Here is a 19780-nt window from a genome sequence, read left to right as displayed (position 1 = left end):
TCACAACAACAAGCATACCACTAACCTACCTTGGCCAAGGATTTTATGGGCACTACCTACCCAATCACCCATCGCTCGACTTGACAAACAAGACCTATACATTGGACTACCATGAGCTGACTCAATTTAAAACATTTTCAATACTTGCTTATTAGTTACTGATTTTCTTTCTTTTATCATGTAGGGATAACCTGTGATTATTAGTACACACCCTTCATCTTGACCTTGCTAGTCTTCCTTGATGAATTCCTGGGGTGACTATCTAAGCATTGTATAATCACAACCATAGATGTGAGTATCGCCGATTAATCGGCGATACGAGATAAAATCGCGATTTTTTGGGGCCGGCGATTTAGTCGCCCCAAAAATCGCGATTTTTTTTGCAGATTTTTTCCAAAAAATCGCAGATTAATCGCCTAAAAAATGGCCTAAAAATCGCGATTTTTTTGCAAAAAATCGCTCGCGCCCGGCAGTCACATAAAGTGACGAAAAAACACGTTTTTTTCATTATGTTTTTACATTGCTTAGGGTGTTTTGGAGAGGAGAGGATAGAGAAGGAGTTCTTGGCAAGAAATAGGCAGAATCAAGTGCATTTGGAGGCCTTTTGATTCGATTTCTTCGTTACTAGGTAAGTGATTTGAATCTTTGTTTTTTGTTTTTGCAAGAGATTGTATTTTTTTTTCTTGCATGTAAATGGATAAAAATACATTCCTAATTAGTTAGGAATGCATTTGATGAATGTAAGCAAGATTAAATGCATTCATTTGCATTTTTTTCCATTCTAGATCGAATTTATGCTAAAAATTTGCCCTTTCTAAAAAAATTTGAAACCCTAGCAGCTAGTTTGTTTGAATGTTATTTGGATTTCAATTTATTGGTGCTGTTATTGGAATGTTGCTTGAATTCTTTGTTTAACTGTTAATTTTGATCTTGTTATAATTTATTTATAGTTTTTTTTAAAAATTTGTATGTGTAGGCAGCCCACAGCAGTTTTAAATGGCAGACAAATGGCCATTGACTCCATGCCCCTCAGGCTACATTGGCACCAGGCCAAAGAATGCGAGAGATCAAGCATGGAAATATGCCTATGAAGCACCTGATGAACCAACCAAAGTGATTTGCATTCGATGTGAAAAAGTAATATCCGGGGGCATTTACCGGTTCAAATATCACATCGCAGGGATCTCAAAACATGATACAAATCCTTGTGAGAATACAACAGAAGAAATAAAAAGGTTTGCAAATGCCTTGCTCGCAGCTGGAGAGCAAAAAAAATTGCAAAGAGAGCGGAATAAATTGCATGTCAGGGCAGCCATAGCAGAGACCCAGGGCAGTTTCGTTGATGTTCAGGAGGAGGAGGCAGCCATTGAGAGCATGGCTGGCTCTTATCGTGGGCCGCGTGTCCGCAAACAGGGTGTTTTTTCTTTCACGAGTTCCACTCCCACTCCCACTCCTACACCTCCTAGCACTTCCGCACCATCAGGATCAGCAGGTGCTTCTGGGATAGGGAGCTATTTTGTGACGAGGCACACACCTGGTGCACAACCTTCATTAGAGGCCACTAGATGGAATAAGGAGGTCCATGACCAGTTGGACAATGCACTAGCAGATTTCTGGGTTTTCAACAACCTTCCTATTAGTGTTGTTGACAGTCCCTATTGGGAGGCTTTGGCCACAGGGTTGATAGTTGCAGGAAAGGGGTACAAGTCCCCTTCTCGTTTTGTGTTGGGTGGCAGGTAAGCGAATAATTTTATTACACTCGATTTCCTTTTAATTTTTAACTTTTTACTTAGTTCTAAATTTTAATTAATTTATCTAGAAATTAGAATGTTGATTACTAAAGTCTAAATCAATTTTAAATTACTAAGAATCTAAGACATAACTAAATTTTGTTTTTGTAGGCTTATTGGAAATGCTGTTGAGAGGGCCAAAGCATTTGTTGAGGAACAGAAACAAGAATGGACAAAATTTGGTTGCACCATTCTTTCTGACGGGTGGACGGATGGGAAGAGCAGGACCATAATTAATTTTTTGGCCTGCTGTAATGATAATGTGGTGTTCCTGAAATCAATCGATGCCTCCAACAAGGTAAAAAATGCTCAGACATTAGCATTGATGTTGGAGAATATGGTCTTAGAGATTGGCATTGAAAATGTGGTGCAAATCATCACAGACAATGCTGCTGCATATGTATCAGCAGGTAAACCGTAATTTTATGTTGCATGTGCATTGTGAATTTCACAACAAGAATTTTTAATAGTTTGATATATTTGAAAAGTTGGAAACTAATTAGTATTTGCTTTTACAATTGGCAGGAAAACTCCTACAGCAGAGGCACCCCACTCTCTCTTGGACCCCGTGTGCAGCACATGTCCTTGACCTTCTTTTGGAGGACATGGGCAAACTTGAGTGGGTCACTCCAATTGTGGAGGATGCAAGGCGGGTGACAAAATACATATACAATCACCCATGGGTCCTTAGCCTGATGAGAGAGCACACTGATGGCAAAGAAATTGTCAAGCCTGCCGTCACAAGGTTTGCAACGATTTTTTTGACATTGCAAAGCATTCTCGATAATTTGGCTTCTTTGAAGCAAATGTTTGTTTCCAAAAAATGGCTTGCTTCCACATTTTCAAAGAAGAGTGAAGGAGAGAATGTTGTGCGGATTGTGTTTGATAAATATTTTGAAGATAAGGCTGATGAAATAGTAAAGGTAACTACAAAACTTTAAGTTTTAGTTTGCACTTTACAACTTTATAACATACTAAGTTTGTAACTCAAGTAAATAATAATTTTGTAACTTGTCAACTAATTTCAAATTTATATTGCAGGTGTCTGAGCCTTTAGTCAGAGTTTTGCGTTTGGTTGATGGAGACCAAACGCCAATGGGTGAACTATATGAGGCCATGGACAAGGCCAAAGAATCTGTCAAAAATTACTACAAGGGGGAAAGCATCAAATATGAACCCATTTGGCAGATCATTGATAGAAGGTGGAATAATCAGCTTCACCAACCCATTCATGCAGCAGGATATTTCCTCAACCCACGTTTTAGGTATACTGTAAGCTCATTCTTACTCAAATTTAAGTTAACAAAGACTTGAGTTCATTTTGCTTTCGTAGGGTGTTGGGTGTGTACTAAAATTGGAAGACTTATTTGTTTTTGGTTTTTGGTTTTAGGGCTGATGGTACATATGCAGATCCTGATGGAGAGGTCATCAGAGGCCTAAGTGAGTGCGTCGAAAAGATGGTAACCAGCGAGGAAACAAGAGATAAAATCGTCGCTGAGCAGGAGATCTTCACTTCAGCAGGAGGCAAGGTGTTCTCCACTTCTCTCTGCAAGAGAGCAAGGCTTACACAAACCCCAGGTAATACATTTGCAAACTTCTGAATCTCAAATGCTAAATTAATATTTATGTTTCATTTTTTGTTGTCTATTAGTATTTTCTAACTTGTACAATTTTTGTGATGCAGTGGCTTGGTGGACCACTTGGGGTGCAAGCACTCCAAATCTTGCAAAATTTGCTCTCAGAATCCTATCACAGCCTTGTAGCGCATCACATTGTGAGCGCAACTGGAGTTTGTTTGAGGCCATCCACACAAAAAAGAGAAACAGGTTGTCCCAAAAGAGGATGAATGACATGGTCTATGTGCAATATAATCTTAAATTGCGCATGAAAAAGGCGCAACAAGATCCGCTTGGGCCAATCGATTTGGATGAGATAGATCCTTATTATGATTGGACGGCACAAGAGCAGGCTCCCTTATTTACACAGGAGGACATCTCCAATTTGGAGAGGGAGGCCGCGGAGGAGGCTGCGAAGGAGGAAGGGGGTGGAACTGGATATGACATCGATTTGGATGACATCGAGGAGGGCGATGATGAGGATGATGACATTGAGCTTACTGCAGAGGACCTTGACATCTTGCGCGCAGCGAATGTGGAGATACCGACATCTAGTTCTATAGCTACACCATCTCCTGCATTGGCACAGACACAGACACGGGCACAAACCCTGCGGGGTTCTAGTTCTAGAGCTTTACCCTCTCCCGCACTCGCTAGTAAAGTGACTGGGAAGAGGAAGATGTAGTCCTGTATTTGACATTTGTACTTATTTGTAGTCATGTTGATGTGCTTATTTGAACTCTTTACATTTGACACTTTATTTATGAGAATACTTCTCATGTGTTGTGAACTTGTTAGTTGTTAGTAATTTACAACTTGTCACTACTTACTTGTTAGTAATTTACCAATTAATAACTCTTTTTGCATTGATATATATCTAAACATGATTGTTTCTTATGTATTGTTAGTAATTAAGTCATTAGATGCAAAAAAACATTGAATTCTGTAAAAAAATTGCATTTTTTTATTAAAATTTAGTGGTTTTTTAGTTCCCGATTTTTTCCCCGATTTTTTCCCGATTTTTCCCGATTTTTCCCGATTAAACTTTTTCAGGCCTAGGCGATTAATCTCCTCAGGCGATTTTTACATCTATGATCACAACCAATTATATTCTTGCCTATTTGGGCTTAAGGCTTAACAAAAGATTCATGATACTATGTAATTTATTTCCTGACTCTACATGAGAGTGTTGTCTCTTATCTTAGAGGGTATATAGTAGACACCCCTATATAAGTTTTGCATTGGTTGGATTTCATTCCAAGTTAGAACAAAAATTCTGAAAGGATAAATTATTACAGGTTGCAATAGATTCCTCGACTCTTCTATGTATTTGCAAAATTAGACATAAGTAAAATAAATAGTTCATTAAGAGCTAGGCTCTAACTATGATGTCATTGCTTTCTTTTAACTTCCAGGCTAAGATTTACGAGCCTCTTATATCAATTTGTGAAGAACAAAAATAAACAGGAATATTGTATGACCTAGCAGTAATATCATTCCCTTGAATGCTTAGATTGGCCCCTAAGCAATTGCTAGTAGATGTGAAACCAGGTTTGCAAATGTAGAGCAGAGAAATATACGGTATAGCCTCCAATATGACTCATGACACTTCTGTGCTTGTGATCTCTAGTAGGGATGCCTGATACGGTATGCCAAGTTATGTGCAAAGAAATTTCATGGTATTGCGTGGAATGAGCTCACACTAATGATGCATGGTTCGAATAAATAATCAAGGCAATGGAGTTGTAAATGTATATGACTGTGAGGTAGTATGAAATGAATTGTAGGCAATATGCGACAGTGAAATAACATGGAAGGTATTGGCAATTGCAGACAGTGTGCGATTGTGAGGTAGTATGGAATTGCGGTATCTCTGATATGGTGTTGAGAAAGATTTCATTACGAACCATCGCACTTATAAAATCTTGTCTTCTCGGGTGCATGCTGGGTTACGTGCAAGAAGGTAAAAGTTGGCAAAAGAGTTACAAACAAAGGGACATTGACAACATATGTGGCAATATTATAAAATTAAAATGGCCACTGAAAAAGATACAAGGACTTGATGAAGAAAATATAAGAAATATGGTCGCCCATGATTTAATATTAAAACATGTCGGACTTCTTCTTCTTTAGACCATGCAATCAGATCTGGAACTCTATAGTTAGTAACAATAACCCTTAAGGTCACTTACATGCATTGGTAAGTCACTCTACTCTGCTACTAAATAATTTGCAAGTCTTATCTGCTCTCTATATGTTAAACACTGAAAACATCTTTCTTTAGCACCATGCTCAATAATAAATCCTTGAGTTGGCTTCCCACTTAATTATAATACGTTAATTAAATGAATACACATTTAATTAATGCTGTCGGCTCACAGTTATAAACAAATTTTCACACGTGCGACTTCCGTACATGCGCACTCTCTGACGTCATCAATGGCTAGTATATTGTCTCCAGTTAACTGTGCAACCTTTCACTACATTTGTGATGAACTACAGCAATCACACAATAGGAACTGCTTTCCTAATACTCTATTTCCATACGGTTTTCTGTAGATCAATCATATCTTCCATACACTATCAAATTAGGTTCTGCGCACTTATCCTTGTAACAAAGACATACTGTAGTATGCGCTGCAAACTGCACATTAACAGATGAGTAATATATTGTTCTTAACTCAAAAATCACAGTTTGCTGCTCTGACAATCTTTACAAACTTATTACTATGTTGTCATCAATGACAAACATAGTCATGAATACATCATATCAATGTTCTTCAATGCTCCCCCATAGCATCAGCATTCATGCTAAAAATATGCGTGATATTCTAAACAAAGTATCTAGTGTATACTTCATATTTTAAGTGGGCGTATATGTTCATATACATCTCATTCGAATTTACGAGTACATACGTATATGTGTATATACATGGGCAAGTATATGTAGATACTATGGTACCATTATATTAGGACATCACAAATATCACAAGAAGCTTTGAGATCAATGCAATTTATAAAGGTAACATATTAGTTCTTAGTTTAAATTGTGATTTTCTTTTATTATAATAATGATATACATATATTGATCGGGCTAGCTCGTGGTTGTCCATAGTATACTTTTGCTTGCTTAGTTGTTTACCCTTAGCCAAGGTGATTGGAACTCATACCGGTTGGCTCACTAATGGATTGGTGCCCCTTACCGAATTCCCTCTTTGGCAATGCTTCCCCGCCACCCCCCCACCCTTCATCGCACTCCTGCAAAAAGAGAATTAGCACGATAATTACATATTCCTCATTATAAAATCTAGTTACTATAACAAGTAATCATCTTGATAAAACATCATTATGGTTAAACTCCATTTCACTTTCCAAGAAATTATAACGAATAACCAACTTTTCCATTTCACATGAAACCAAAATGTATAACTAATTTACTAGTCAACCGACTTCACTTGAAATCTCAATGGCTATAAGAGCATTTTTAAATTAAGCAAAAATTTAGGATATAACATACCCTCCCCCTTGTGTTTCATCGTCCTTGATTAACTTTTGAAACAAAATTATTCGAAGTACAACATATATATCATCACATTACATTTCAAATTGAATCACAATTTATTCATAGGTCAAGTTCTTGGAAAAAGATGTGTTAATTTCTAGAAGATTTCATCATAATCTTCCCAAGTGGCATTCTCTTCAATTTATTGGTCCCATTGGACCTTGCACTGAGTGACATCTCGATTCCGCAAGCAAGCTTACACACCTCGTGTATCCTGAGTGACTCTATATCCACCACCCCTGGATCTCCACTTGCAAGAGATTTTAGTCAATAACATGTTCATGGCTCGCTATATATTTCTTAAGATATGAAACATGAAACACATTATACATTCTGGCAAGGGCTGGGGGTAGGGAAATTCTGTAGGCCATAGGGTTTATGACTTCCAACACCTCAAAGGGTCCTACATGTCTCGAGGCTAATTTGACATTCCTACTGAACTTGATAGTACTTATCTATGGTTTAACTTTCAGGAGAACCTTTTGTCCCACTGAAAATTTACTAGGAATGCTTTTTGCATCTGCATAGCTTTTTTGATGGTTGTTTGCCTCCTTCAGCCTCTGATGGATCTGAACTATCTGTTCCTCCATTTCTAGAAGCATCTTAGGCCCCACAATAATTCGATCCTCTATTCTATTCCAACTTACGTGGGTTCTATACTTACGCCCATATAGAGCCTCAAAAGGTGTCATCTTAATAGTAGATTGATACGAGTTGTTATAGGAAAATTCAACCATGGGAAGATACATCTCCCATTGATACTGTTGATCCATGCAATATGCTCTCAAGAGGTCTTCTAGCACTTGGTTTACTCTTTTTGTCTGACCATTGGTCTCTGGATGGTAAGCTGAACCGATGTTTAGTTTTGTTCCCAAAGCTCAGAATAAAGTTTGCTGAAATCTAGATGTTATCCTAGCATATTTGTCAGATATGATCTTTTCTTGAACTCTGTGAAGTCTGAAAATCTCTGTCACAAACTTATGGGCAATTTCTGGCACTTATTTGTTAAATTTTCAAGGATGAAATGTACTACCTTAGTCAATGCACAACCACTAGGATGGTATTATGCTTGTTTCAGGTCATGGGTAACCCTTGGATTAAATCCATTGTGATTATTTGCCATTTTCATTTTGAAACCTCATTCAGAATTAACAACCTGACCGGGTATTGATGCTCTGCCTTAACCCTCTGACACTCGAGGCATCCTGCTACATATTCAAATGTCTCATTTTTGATGCCTTTCCAAAAATACAAAGGTTTTATGTCAATTAACATCCTGGTTACTCTAGGGTGCCCTGAGTAAGGAGCAACATGGATCTCTCCCCAAATCATCTTCCGAATCTCTTAATCCTTACGTATGTACATCCTACCTTTATATCTTAAAAGCCCATCTCTTTCTAGTTGGTATCCTTCATACCTATTATCTTGAGGATCCCTACGGAGTGCCTGACATACCTCATTATAAATCTCATCTCTTGGCAGACACTGAAGTACTTGCTCCCTGAGCCCAATATTTATTGCTACCATGGTTGATATATGTCTTTGTTGGCTTAAGGCATCAACTACTCTATTCTCTTTACCCTTGATATAACTGATCTCAAAATCATAATCTGCTAAGAACTCTAACCACATTCTTTGGCGAGCATTAAGATTGGGTTGGTGAATATGTACTTCAATCCATGGTGGTCCAATCTGAGATCAAATGGTTTCCCAATTAGATATTGTCTCCACATTTGTAAAGTGTGGATGATGGTGGCTACTAAGTCCAAGTCATGTGGTGCATAATTTTGTTCATAATTTTTCAACTTTCTGGATTCATAAGCAATGACTTGGTCTTCTTGCATCAAGACACCCCCTAGTCCTTCTCCTGATGCATTTGATATGACCACAAAGTGACTCAGGATTTGGTACTCTAAGTATCGGTGCAGTAGTTAGCTTATCCTTTATGTATTCAAATGCCACTTGACATTTTTCAGACCAGGTAAACTTTTTTTTTTTCCTTTGTAGTGTGGTGATCGGATGTGCTATCTTTGAGAAGTCTCTAACAAATTTTCTGTAAAATCCTACCAAAGCCATGAAGCTTCTGACCTTAAACACATTCTTAGGCACCTACCATTCTTTGGTTGCCTTGATCTTGGCGGGGTCTACTGCTGTTCCCTTAGCTAAAATAATATGCCCGAAATACTAGATTTCCTTCTAGTAAAAAGAACACTTAGATAGCTTCCCGTACAACTTATGCCCTCATATCGTTGCATAACTATCTTGAGATGTTTTTGGTGCTCCTCATTTTGGGAATAGATGAGAATATCATTGATAAAAACTAGCGCAAACTTATCTAAGCAATCTTGGGATATACTAATCATGAAATTCATAAAAGCTGCAGGAGTGTTAGTCAGTCTAAAGGGCAAAACTGTGAACTCATAGTGTCCATAGTGGGTTTTGAAAGCAGTTTTGGGTATATCTTCTTTAATTCGGCACTGCTGGTAACCCAACCTTGGATCAATTTTGGAAAATATCGTTGCTCCTCTCATTTGATAAAATAGATTGCCAATCCTGGGAAATAGATATCTATTCTTGATGGTGAGTTTGTTGAGCATTCTATAATCTATGCATAGGCTCATAGTTCCATCATTTTTCTTGATAAAAAACATTGGGGCTCCCCAAGGTGAAACACTCGACCGAATAAGTTTCTTATCTAATAAATCTTGTAACTACACCTATAGTTCCATTAGTTTGGTAGTGGTCATCCTGTATGACACTCTTGATATGGGTTTAACCCTAGGCACCAAATCTATGGTAAAGTCAATTACCCTACAAGGGGGTAGGCCAGGTGGTTCTTCTTGAAATATGTTCTAATAATTCTTAAGATAAGGATACTTATCCTCAAAGGATTCTTTCAGTCTTTCTCTAATCTCTCTATCTTCAAGAATGTAATTACCTTGATAGGTTGTCTCTAATGTTTCCCTCAGGTCTTCTATCTTTATTGCAAAGATTTCACACCCTTTTCTCCTACATCTCTTAAATTCCATAGCTGAGATCTGACATGGTTTCACTTCAAGCATTAGTCCTTGAATACTCACAGGTTTTCCTCGACCATCTAGGAATTCTAATGCCTTTGGCAGGCCTCTACCTTTGCTTTGTGCTAACTGAACCAATTTATTCCCATAATAATATCATAGGACCCTAGAGATGCTACGTACAAATTAACCCTAGTAGAGAAATTCGGGAAGTCTACTTGGGCCTCAAACTAACATTGATCTACCCAAGCCTTTGACTGGTTTGCATACTCAACAGTTCAAGGTTTTGCCATAAATCCAATTCTTTTGGGAAATCTACTCAATAATTTTTGAGAGATAAAATATTTTGTGGCTCCAGTATCAATGAATATAGAGATGGGGTTTCAAAAATCCTACCCGGGGTTTCTATAGGGCCCAATTGTTGCTCTGCCTAACGGTTATACAAGGCTGCATATATCTTCTGCTGGAAGACAGCTTGTTTAGGAGGTAAAAGAGATTGTGGTTGGTGGTTGGTGATGCCTTTATTGGGAAATTGGTTGGCGTAATGGTCTCCACCACATGTGAAACAACCCTTAGGTGGTCCTTTCCTCTCGTTCCCTTGTTGCCACTGCCACTGCTGGATGTATGTTTAAACTCTTTATTGCTATTCCCCTTGTATTTTGTTTTGTTGGGCTTAAAGTTTTTAAAACTCTTTCTGTGTGTCCCCAACTCAGAACTATTGGTGCTCCAATTAGCTTTTCTCTTGTTGTCTCAAATGGAATCATCCCTTTTGACTTTATGTTCTTGTCGGATGGCCCTTTCAAGAGCTTCCTCCATGGTTTTTGGGGTGAGGACATATACTGCTCTTTCGATATTGGTTGTTTAACCCCATAAATTTCCTAACCTTTAGGTTCCTATCTTGCTGATATGGAGGGGCATACTTTATTAGATGAGTGAATTTCTCCTAGTACTCGTGAATTGTCAGATCTCTTTGTTTAAGGTTATGGAAGTCTAGCAACTTATGCTCATAAAATGTTTGGGGTAGCCATTGGTTCTTGAAAATAGAGACAAACTTGTCCCAAGTGACATCGGTATTATTAATATTCAGTTCTATCTTGGTGTTTCCCCACCAGGTGGCTGCTTCTCCTAAAAGGTGATAAATTCCCCAAATTGCTTTGGAAATTTCAGAAAAACTTCTAATCTCGAAGTACCATTCCATTTTGGTTAACGAAGCCTCCGCGACTTCACTAGAATCAGACCCTGAAAATTTAGGGGGTTTAATCTTTTTAATGTCAATAGACAAATAGCTGACTATCTCTTGTTTGTTGTCCATCTTAGATGGAGTTAATGGGGGTTAGTTTTCTTGTTTACTGTGAGAAGATAACTCTGGCTCAGTTCTTGGAGGAAGTGAGGAGCGAGTCTCCTCTTGAGCTCGCCCAAATTGGGCTGCCATATCGCTTATTCTTTTTTCCATGTTTTCCATTCTTGTTTGCGTGTCTCAGAAAACTTGGATCAACTGATCCATGGAATTCTGAGGGTTGACACCACTGGTCACCTCATTTTCTACAGTGTTTTCGTTGCTTGCCATAGTGTAAGTTTTGTTCCGTGAAACATATAGTTAATTTCTTAATCAATATTATGTTTTTATTCATGTGTTTATTACTTTGAAGAAGAATATATAATTGACTGCTTAAAAGAATTAATTACAAAATGCCATTTGTTCTCATTATCATTCGAAAATAGAAATATTTTGCTTGTTGCAATTGCAACAATACTTATTTACTAAATTTTCTCTTCTAAGGATAAAACAAAATAGCTTAACATAAATCATTAAGGAAATTGGACACCCTATTCCTGGGTATTTTGTACATTTCCTTGGGCATATCCTTCCCTTTACAAGGTTTATGATAAATTATGAGTGGATTTGCTTGTTTAGCATTCCATGGCTCAATAAGTTTGTTTCTCAAAATTGCCTTCTTGGCAGGAGTCCATCTGACTCTCTCCATCTTGATCCAGAGAAAAGCATGGACTAAAGTTTCATCGTCCTTGGGTATGAAACAATGAGAGTAGTTGTACTTTGGCATGTTCTTAATCCGATAGAAGAATATAGGATGGCAAGGTTTCTTTTGAGGAGTAATTCGGGTGTGCATCCTATTTTTCATTTAATGCTGCATTTTCAGTTTTCTAGTTAGGACAATGATGAACCCAAGTTTGAGTGTTGAGCTGAGAGCTCTGATACCATATGTAACAAGCTAAAATTTCTGCTCTTATTTAATTGCTTTAATTATCAAAATAACATTTCCTTTCAGAATCACATGAAGGATAGTTATAACGACCAACATATCATATTAACATGAAATACAGTGACAACCCGAAATTATATATTCAAATGAAAAGAACAACATATTTAACCGATTAACTGATTCTTAGTCTAATGAAAGAATTACTACTTTAACTATAATAACCATCTAAACTTACATCAATTAGAAATGTGGTAACATAAAAGTAAGGTACTTGAAAAGTATTTCTCTTGCATGTAGATCATTGAAGAGCACACAATTATACTTAGAGGAGGGGTTGAATCAATATAATAAAAACTTTTGCCAATTTAAAACTTTTTATCCAAATAACTTTAAATGCTGGCACCAACAATTATTCACATAACACAATAACACAAGATTTATGTGGAAACCCAATGCGGGAGAAAACCATGGCAAAATAATTGCTTTTATATAAATTTGCTCTTTTAAAATGATTTGTAGGTTATGACTTACTGGAGGCTCCAACCCCTATGTTAATGAGTACCGACTCATTGGAAACTCGAACTTCCACACTTCGCAGGCATCGACCTATTGGAAGCATCAACTCCCACTGTTGTCTTCGTGAGCACCAAGCCACTGCGCACAAACTACCTTTCCACCTTGACTTTGTTGCTTGCTTCAACTGATGATGGATGCTTTCTTAGCACAAATTCTTTTCTTCAAATCAATATGTATAGCTATTTTAAATCCACATACGCTTCTGCAAATATCCTTCTTTATTTTGCCTTCAGTGGAGTAGAAATCTTTCATATCCACACACACCCACACACACACACACACACACACACATATATATATATATACAGAATATCAGATTTAAGAAATCTAATATATATTCAGTTATATTCCTTACTTTATTAATTTGTTCCACACACTTTCTTAAATTGATATATATGATATAATAAATCTGCATATATATATATATATATATATATATTCATTCAACATCTCTCTATATTTCTTTACCCTTCTATATCTATTTCTCATTTACTTTGTTCCACATATCGGTTCTTTTCATTAGTTCTTCTTTTGATTACTTCACATCGCTCTGCACTTCTCACTCTGTATTTCTACTTCCTTTCTCTCTCATGAATCAGATCAAAAAATCTGATTATATATTTATTTATATTACTTTTCTTCCTTTTTAATTTTTCACAGGCTTACATCTAAGTGCTGACTTCCTTTTAAATTCTTTTCTCTGATTTTTTTTTTCTGTTTTTCTATTTCATTCACTGCTTACATTTTCTTTTCATTGATGAATTTACATATTTATAACTTAGAGATAGAAATGAGGTGCCCTTTCATTTACGAATGGGTGTGACCTTTTCTTTTAAATACATTGTTTTGTAATATACTCCTCTTTCATTTTATAAGTGTATTCATTAATATATTAAACTTTATGAGCTTGCCGGTGATATCTTTTTAATATCCCCTCGTATGTTGATTCCATACTGTTTTATTCAGTAATATATCTTTGGCGCTGTGTATCCTTTTCTTATGCTTGATGATTAATATTTCTTTTATCTATTTAATGAAAGCTTTCAACTTGATTATGGAACCACTCTCTTCATTTCAATCAATGGACTCCATCCTTGTGCTTGGTATTATTAATGCCATGTGTACATTGTTCCTGTGTATGCGTCTATGGTCTTCTATGCATCTGATCTTACATATTGATTGCATCTGGGCTTACACTCCAATGTCGCAGCATTCATATCCGGAAGTTTGAGCTGTCAAGTCAAACAAAATTCTTTGTGTTGCGTGGCTTCCTCATTGCTGACTGTAACAGACTCGCATCTCCTTAAGATTATCTGCAATTTTATAATTTAGTAGTTCTCGTGAATCTGTATTTCCACTTCATTGTATTTGATTCTTCCCAAACTTGTCAACATCCGAGGTATTGAATCTCTGCCGTTTTGGACTTGAATTTTATCTAGTCTTAAATCAAATGTTATACTCTTACTTACCGATTTGGGCACGTGAATCGGATCCGTGGATTCGTGATTTTTTTTTTCCCGATTAGGATTCGTGGAGGATTTGTGAATATATATATATATATATATATATATTACTGATCTTGCCCAAGCCCCAACTAGTAACAGATATATATATATATATATTTGTTTCTCTCATTTATTAGTATATATAATGCATAAAAAGGTCATTTTAGCACTAGAAAGCAAAAAAATATATTTAAAAAAGTCATATTAAATAACTTAGACTCACTTAAACCTGTCGATCCTTGAGGATTCACGTTGGATCTTTGAGGATTTGTGCAGATCCGGGCAGGATCCTTGTTTTACACAGTGGATTCGTCAAGATTCGTGGGCCATGAATCCGGACGAATCCACTGTGTAAAACAAGGATCCTGCCCGGATCTGCACGAATCCAGGCACGAATCTGGATCCGGATCGGACCCGAATCCAGATCCGGCCTCTAGGGCACGAATCCGGTAACTAAGGTTATACTTATTTTTGTGTGTCAACCTGTTGCTAATAGTCACTGCTTTTAACATTTAATGGTCCATGCATCTGACAGAATACAGTGATCCTGATCACTGCTTACAAACTTAAGAAAATGCCAACTTCAGATATCATAAGGCTGACATGATTATCTCTGCACAAAGTAAGAACTCTATTCAAAATATCTTCAGACTTGATTATCGCTGCCTCTGACGTTTACCTGAATTTTCAGTGATACCCTTAGCATCAACAAATTTGATGTATATATTCTCATGGCCATGTAGTTGTCACCATTCCTTTCAACATCGTTTTTAAATGGTTCGATTTATATTCTTCACAATGTCAAATATTCATCACTGCCGGCCATATATATTAATTATACACTAGCCGATATATGCAATATGGAAGTCATAACATTACTATGTTGTGTCACTGATGTTCACATGGGATATCAGCAGCAGGATTCTGTTGCTATACTTCATTGATATTCTCGAGTCCGCTGACCTGTCTTTATTTATCTTTGTAAGTGGCTGATTCCAGAATACTCGCCATTCACCAGTGATGCTTCCGCATAGACTTCAGTGTTTTGCCCTTCCAGCTCATCACCTGACATCATCGTGGGCTCCTCTAACTGTTGGCTACCAAACATTAATTTTTTTCTTTTAAACAATGAATATGCTACCTATTTGTGTATATAGTCGACGACTCATCCACACATAGATGCATATAGTTCTGTGACTTATAGAAGAGTACCAATATTGACATGACTTCTTGTTGACTTGTCTCTGAAAGTTTCATTCTTGCAATTTTATTGATTAAATATTATTATTTTTTATTACTATCTCTTATCCATTTTCCCTTGCATTGCTATTTAGATACTTCTGCCTGTTGTATTGGATTTCTGTAGTCATTACCACTAAGCGCTTCCTCTTATTCTTTTGCCGTTAGTCACCCTTTCAAGCTTAGTCACTATTTGTCTTCTTTTGAGTCTTTATCAACTGTCACTTTATCATCAACTATAATCAATGTGAGTGATATTCTTAATGAATCAAACTACTTAGAGTGCTATTGACATCATTGTTAATTATTTCTATAAATCTCCTTGAAGGTCTTTGACATCAATGACAATATTTCTGTCAATTATATCCTTGTGTTGTGCAAGCCTTGGCATTCGGAAAAGCGGAGAAGCATTGCCAACGGCTTAACCTCCCAACTGTGGATGCTTAAGTATCTCTACACAATCTCTATTGAGAAAGACCCTCTCTACCCTGGGATTAGGCTTGGGACACACTATCCTGCCACTGAGCATCCTAGTGTTAGAGTGTCGGCTAGGCATCTAGCTAGGCTATGGATACCTTCCATCAACTGTTTACCGTACTGGTAAAGAAAACAATGCATACAGACAATGAACACGAACACGAGCAGAATAGCAGAATTATATTTGCATATGCCAGACATACATTATGCTTCATAAGATCCGTAATAGAAGATGATTGATGCTTTACAACGATCCCAGGCGGGATATAAATACTACCGCCGAACCTTCCCGAAGGAGTCCATCGGCGACAACATTACATCCGCTACAAACTATTTACGCGTCAGCTACAAAATACAAAACATCGACGACAGCCAATCCGTCGGCTACAGAAACACCATCGGAACCATCCAGTCGGCTGACACCATCCGCCCCCCAAAAAAATCAGTCGTCTCTTGACGACTAACAAAATTAGGAGACAACTTACAGACAACAGAAGAAATACTAGAGAGAAGGGAGCGTCCTAGAAGGGTTCTGCTGGCGACGTAACTCATACACCTGCTCTGTCCTGATGTGGAGATCTGTCTGAATCTGAGAATTAACTTCGACGACCTCCTTTAGAAGAAGCGCCGCATCCATAGCCTGCCTCCTAGCTAACTGCATCTCGTGCTCAGCCGCATCCTTATCTCGGACCGTCGCCTCTGTACCTTGCCTAGCCACGACCCTCTCCTACACCGCTGCTGCCATATTTGCGAGTAGTGCTGCCCGCTCGGCGGCCCATGTTGCCTGCTGGTCGGCCAAGTCGGCGGCTAGCTTCTGTCTAGCCTCACTCTCAGCTGCCAATGATCTCTCTGCTGCAACCCTGTCCGCCTCCGCACGCCGACGACCATAGTAAACATCCTTGTATAATCCCACAATCTCATGTGCCAGCTTCATCATAGGGGTGTCACTGGGTCCCAACTCTGGCTCAGTAGCCCAATCTGCCAACATCTCAACTGTCTCCATTGCCGGCCAGCCCTTGTCTACAAAACAAGTCTGAAATCGTCGAGGACAGATCCCACAGATATATGCTCTGATCAAATGCCACTCCCTCTGCCGAGTCAGGGCCTGAATTGCCACATCGTGTCCCTTCTTCAACGTAGACTTCATAGTCCTAAGGTAATCCCTGCACCTGTCCTCATCCGACCTGTAATCCTCCTTGGCGAAGTCCTCCAATGACCATTCCGCATCACTGTTCTCCTCCTCATCAGCGGGAGCCATGCCCACATCCGGTGCCGCCTTCTCTGTTGCTGGCGTAACCACGGCATGTGGCATTCCCTCCTCCTGAAGCTGAGGCTCTAGTATTGCTGGTGATGTTCTTGAATGCCTAGGAGACTGAATGGACGGACCCCGCTTGGCAGGAGTGAGTCGGAACTGCTGCCTCAGAAACTCACTAGCTCTATCCATCACCTCCAGTTGGTTTGACTACGCGAGCTCCATGTTCTCCTCCGGTACTGGCTGAGCTGACTTGGCCTCTGCTAAAAAAGATGACGAAACAGTGACAACTGCATCACAATCAATGACCTCCAACTGAACCTGCGGCTCAGGCTCCGGCGGTGGCAACTGTGCTCTTTGTGAAACTGCGACGGCGACATCTGCTGGTACAACTGGAATCACCTCCGCTATAGCCGTCGGCAATATCTCGGCGACTGTTCGTGGGACAACATTTGTTGCTGTCTGTGGGACCATCTCCGTCATTGTCCGTGGGACATTTGCCTCCGCTGGAGGAGTCATAAGGATCGGGGCATGGCGCTGACCAAACGCCGGAATGACTGTCGGAAAGTTAGTCAAGTGCGTCGAAGTTGACAGCTGAGGAGGGGTAAAGAATGTGGGCCCACTACCTGCTGCCTCACCGTCAACTTCTGCCGATGTGCTCACCTCTTCTTCCACAGACTTAGCCCCGTCACTCATCGAGGTGCCCTCCCGTCCGCTATCTCTCTCCAGAAGCAGCCAGTCCGCGGAGTACTTTCTTGTGACCTGCTGCTGATCCTCCGGTATCCAAGTGTCACCAGTAGAATATAGGAGGCTCCCCGTCTACCAACTTGCCCCTTGGAGGAGCCTTAAAACCATCTAGTGGAATTTGGCTAGCTGCAGCCTCCAGAAACAACACGATAGCATGGTGTGGCATAAAAAATGTTCGGTGCTGAAGCGTCATGAATTCCTCCATCCTGTCGGCAAGCACTGAGGCCCAATCATATACCACTCCCTGCATGATACCATTCATAAACACAATCTGCGACAATGTTATATCCGAAGCTCGAGTGGCGCCTATCAACTTGCTCTTGATGACGTCCATGATACACCGCCAATGACCCTCCCGAATAAAGTCCCTGCGAAGCCCTCTGCACTTTGTCCCCTGAATCGCTGCCTCCCTCTCGATGGGTGTAAGATCCCGGCACACTAGATCTATCCAATGCTACTGTTCTCGTGAGAGTTTATGGTTTTTGATTTCCAATTTCCTCCCATCGGGGCCAGGGATGCCGAAAACCCTAGTGAAATCCCTAGGTTTAAAGGACACCATCATCTGCTGCTGCTTGTACAGGAATGTACTTGTTCTGCTCCGGGCGCTATATGTCTTTATCATGGTGCGCAATACTGATTCGAACAACCGGATGGAAAAGATGGGAAGCTGGATGGCCCAATGTACCTGTGCCCGCTTCAGAATCTGCTTAATCTGGTCTGCCTCCAGGGTCTCCTGCCACCACCTTTGACATTCGCTTCCACTAAGACTCTCGAACTGGACGGTGAGATAAGTAAGTTCCTCCTTGGTCTTCTGCTTCTTGCTACTAGAACTTGAGGGGCCTGCAACTCGAATTCCTGATGCCAAAACTCTTGAATTCCGTTCCATATTTGCTGCCAATTGACTCTTCCACGGCTTCCGCTTGCCTGCTGACTCCATGCAAAATGGCTTATTTCTCCGTATATATATTTCCTCCGTCCGTTACAAAAAATCTCACCCTGGATACCTTTCCCACAGACCGTTACGGTAGCAGATAACCATTGGAGAAGTCCGACCCAAATGAGAAACTCAGGCAATACTTGGGGCAGTGAAAACAATCAAAACATCTCCTCCTTCGAATTACCTCCCTGCAATACTATCTCAGCATGCAGTATCGGAACCTCCAAACCCGTTTCTCAGATTCAGAGAGGTCTCCAGGATCAAAAACATTCTTGCGAATCACAATGAGTCCGATAGTCTGCTAATCAAGTTACTGAGACGACTGGAGTTGAAGCACAAGTCGAAAATTATTTGCTCGCCAACTGCTGATGATGAAGATGGATTGCCTCCTCCACTGGAGGATGTTGCCTTCCAGACGACTTCAAGCGCACAGTTAGCAGTGAAGAAATGAAGGAATTTTTGGCTTGAAGTCTTTGCACGATTCAATTGCCTGGCAGCGAATGGCAGTAAAGGAAATTGTTTTTCTTGCTTCTGCGGGCAGAGTCTTTCTCATTCATGCAACTCAACTTCATTCTCCTGGCATTGAGCACCTCCTAGCAACTTCCATTTTATCTTCGCGCCAAACTCCACGGACAAGGAGATTGTTTTTTTTCTGCTTTCTGGCGGAGGAGTTTTATAAGTTTAGAGCTTGCAGATAGGCTGCTCGCGGGGCTTTTGATTTATCGCCCGCGGAAAGATTGTTGCCCGCGGGGCTTTTCTGTCCGCATGACCTTTCTGTCCATGGGGCTTTTCTATCAGCGGGGCCCCTTTTTTTAAAAATTTTTTTTTCAATTTTTTTTT

The 19780-nt window shown here is 39.4% G+C and overlaps 2 protein-coding genes across 3 annotated transcripts in view; both read left to right on the top strand.

The window, feature by feature from the left end:
* The window catches only part of LOC149570583 (uncharacterized), a 194387-nt gene that overhangs the window by 141705 nt on the left and 32902 nt on the right, over positions 1-19780 (top strand). The window lies entirely within an intron of this gene.
* LOC149570585 (uncharacterized) lies at positions 488-4198 on the top strand. Its single transcript, XM_089823167.1, has 6 exons — positions 488-1736; positions 1902-2200; positions 2316-2713; positions 2832-3055; positions 3181-3368; positions 3475-4198. The coding sequence occupies exons 1-6, from the start codon at positions 997-999 to the stop codon at positions 4089-4091; spliced, it is 2466 nt and encodes an 821-aa protein (XP_089679293.1). The 5' UTR covers positions 488-996; the 3' UTR covers positions 4092-4198.

The sequence above is a fragment of the Cupressus sempervirens genome, chromosome 3 (genome assembly GCF_028749045.1).
Source record: "Cupressus sempervirens isolate cs-2001-9-10 chromosome 3, ASM2874904v1, whole genome shotgun sequence".
In the NCBI taxonomy this organism is placed as follows: domain Eukaryota; kingdom Viridiplantae; phylum Streptophyta; class Pinopsida; order Cupressales; family Cupressaceae; genus Cupressus; species Cupressus sempervirens.
The sequence above is the reverse complement of the archived record's forward strand: the minus strand, read 5'-3'. Positions and strand labels throughout refer to the sequence as shown.

Bases quoted from the DNA above. Each gene is read 5' to 3' on its own strand.
- LOC149570585 (XM_089823167.1), top strand. From the start codon at position 997: ATGGCAGACAAATGGCCATTGACTCCATGCCCCTCAGGCTACATTGGC. The intron at 1,737-1,901 runs GTAAGCGAATAA...TTGTTTTTGTAG, and splicing joins CGTTTTGTGTTGGGTGGCAG to GCTTATTGGAAATGCTGTTG. The intron at 2,201-2,315 runs GTAAACCGTAAT...TACAATTGGCAG, and splicing joins TGCTGCATATGTATCAGCAG to GAAAACTCCTACAGCAGAGG.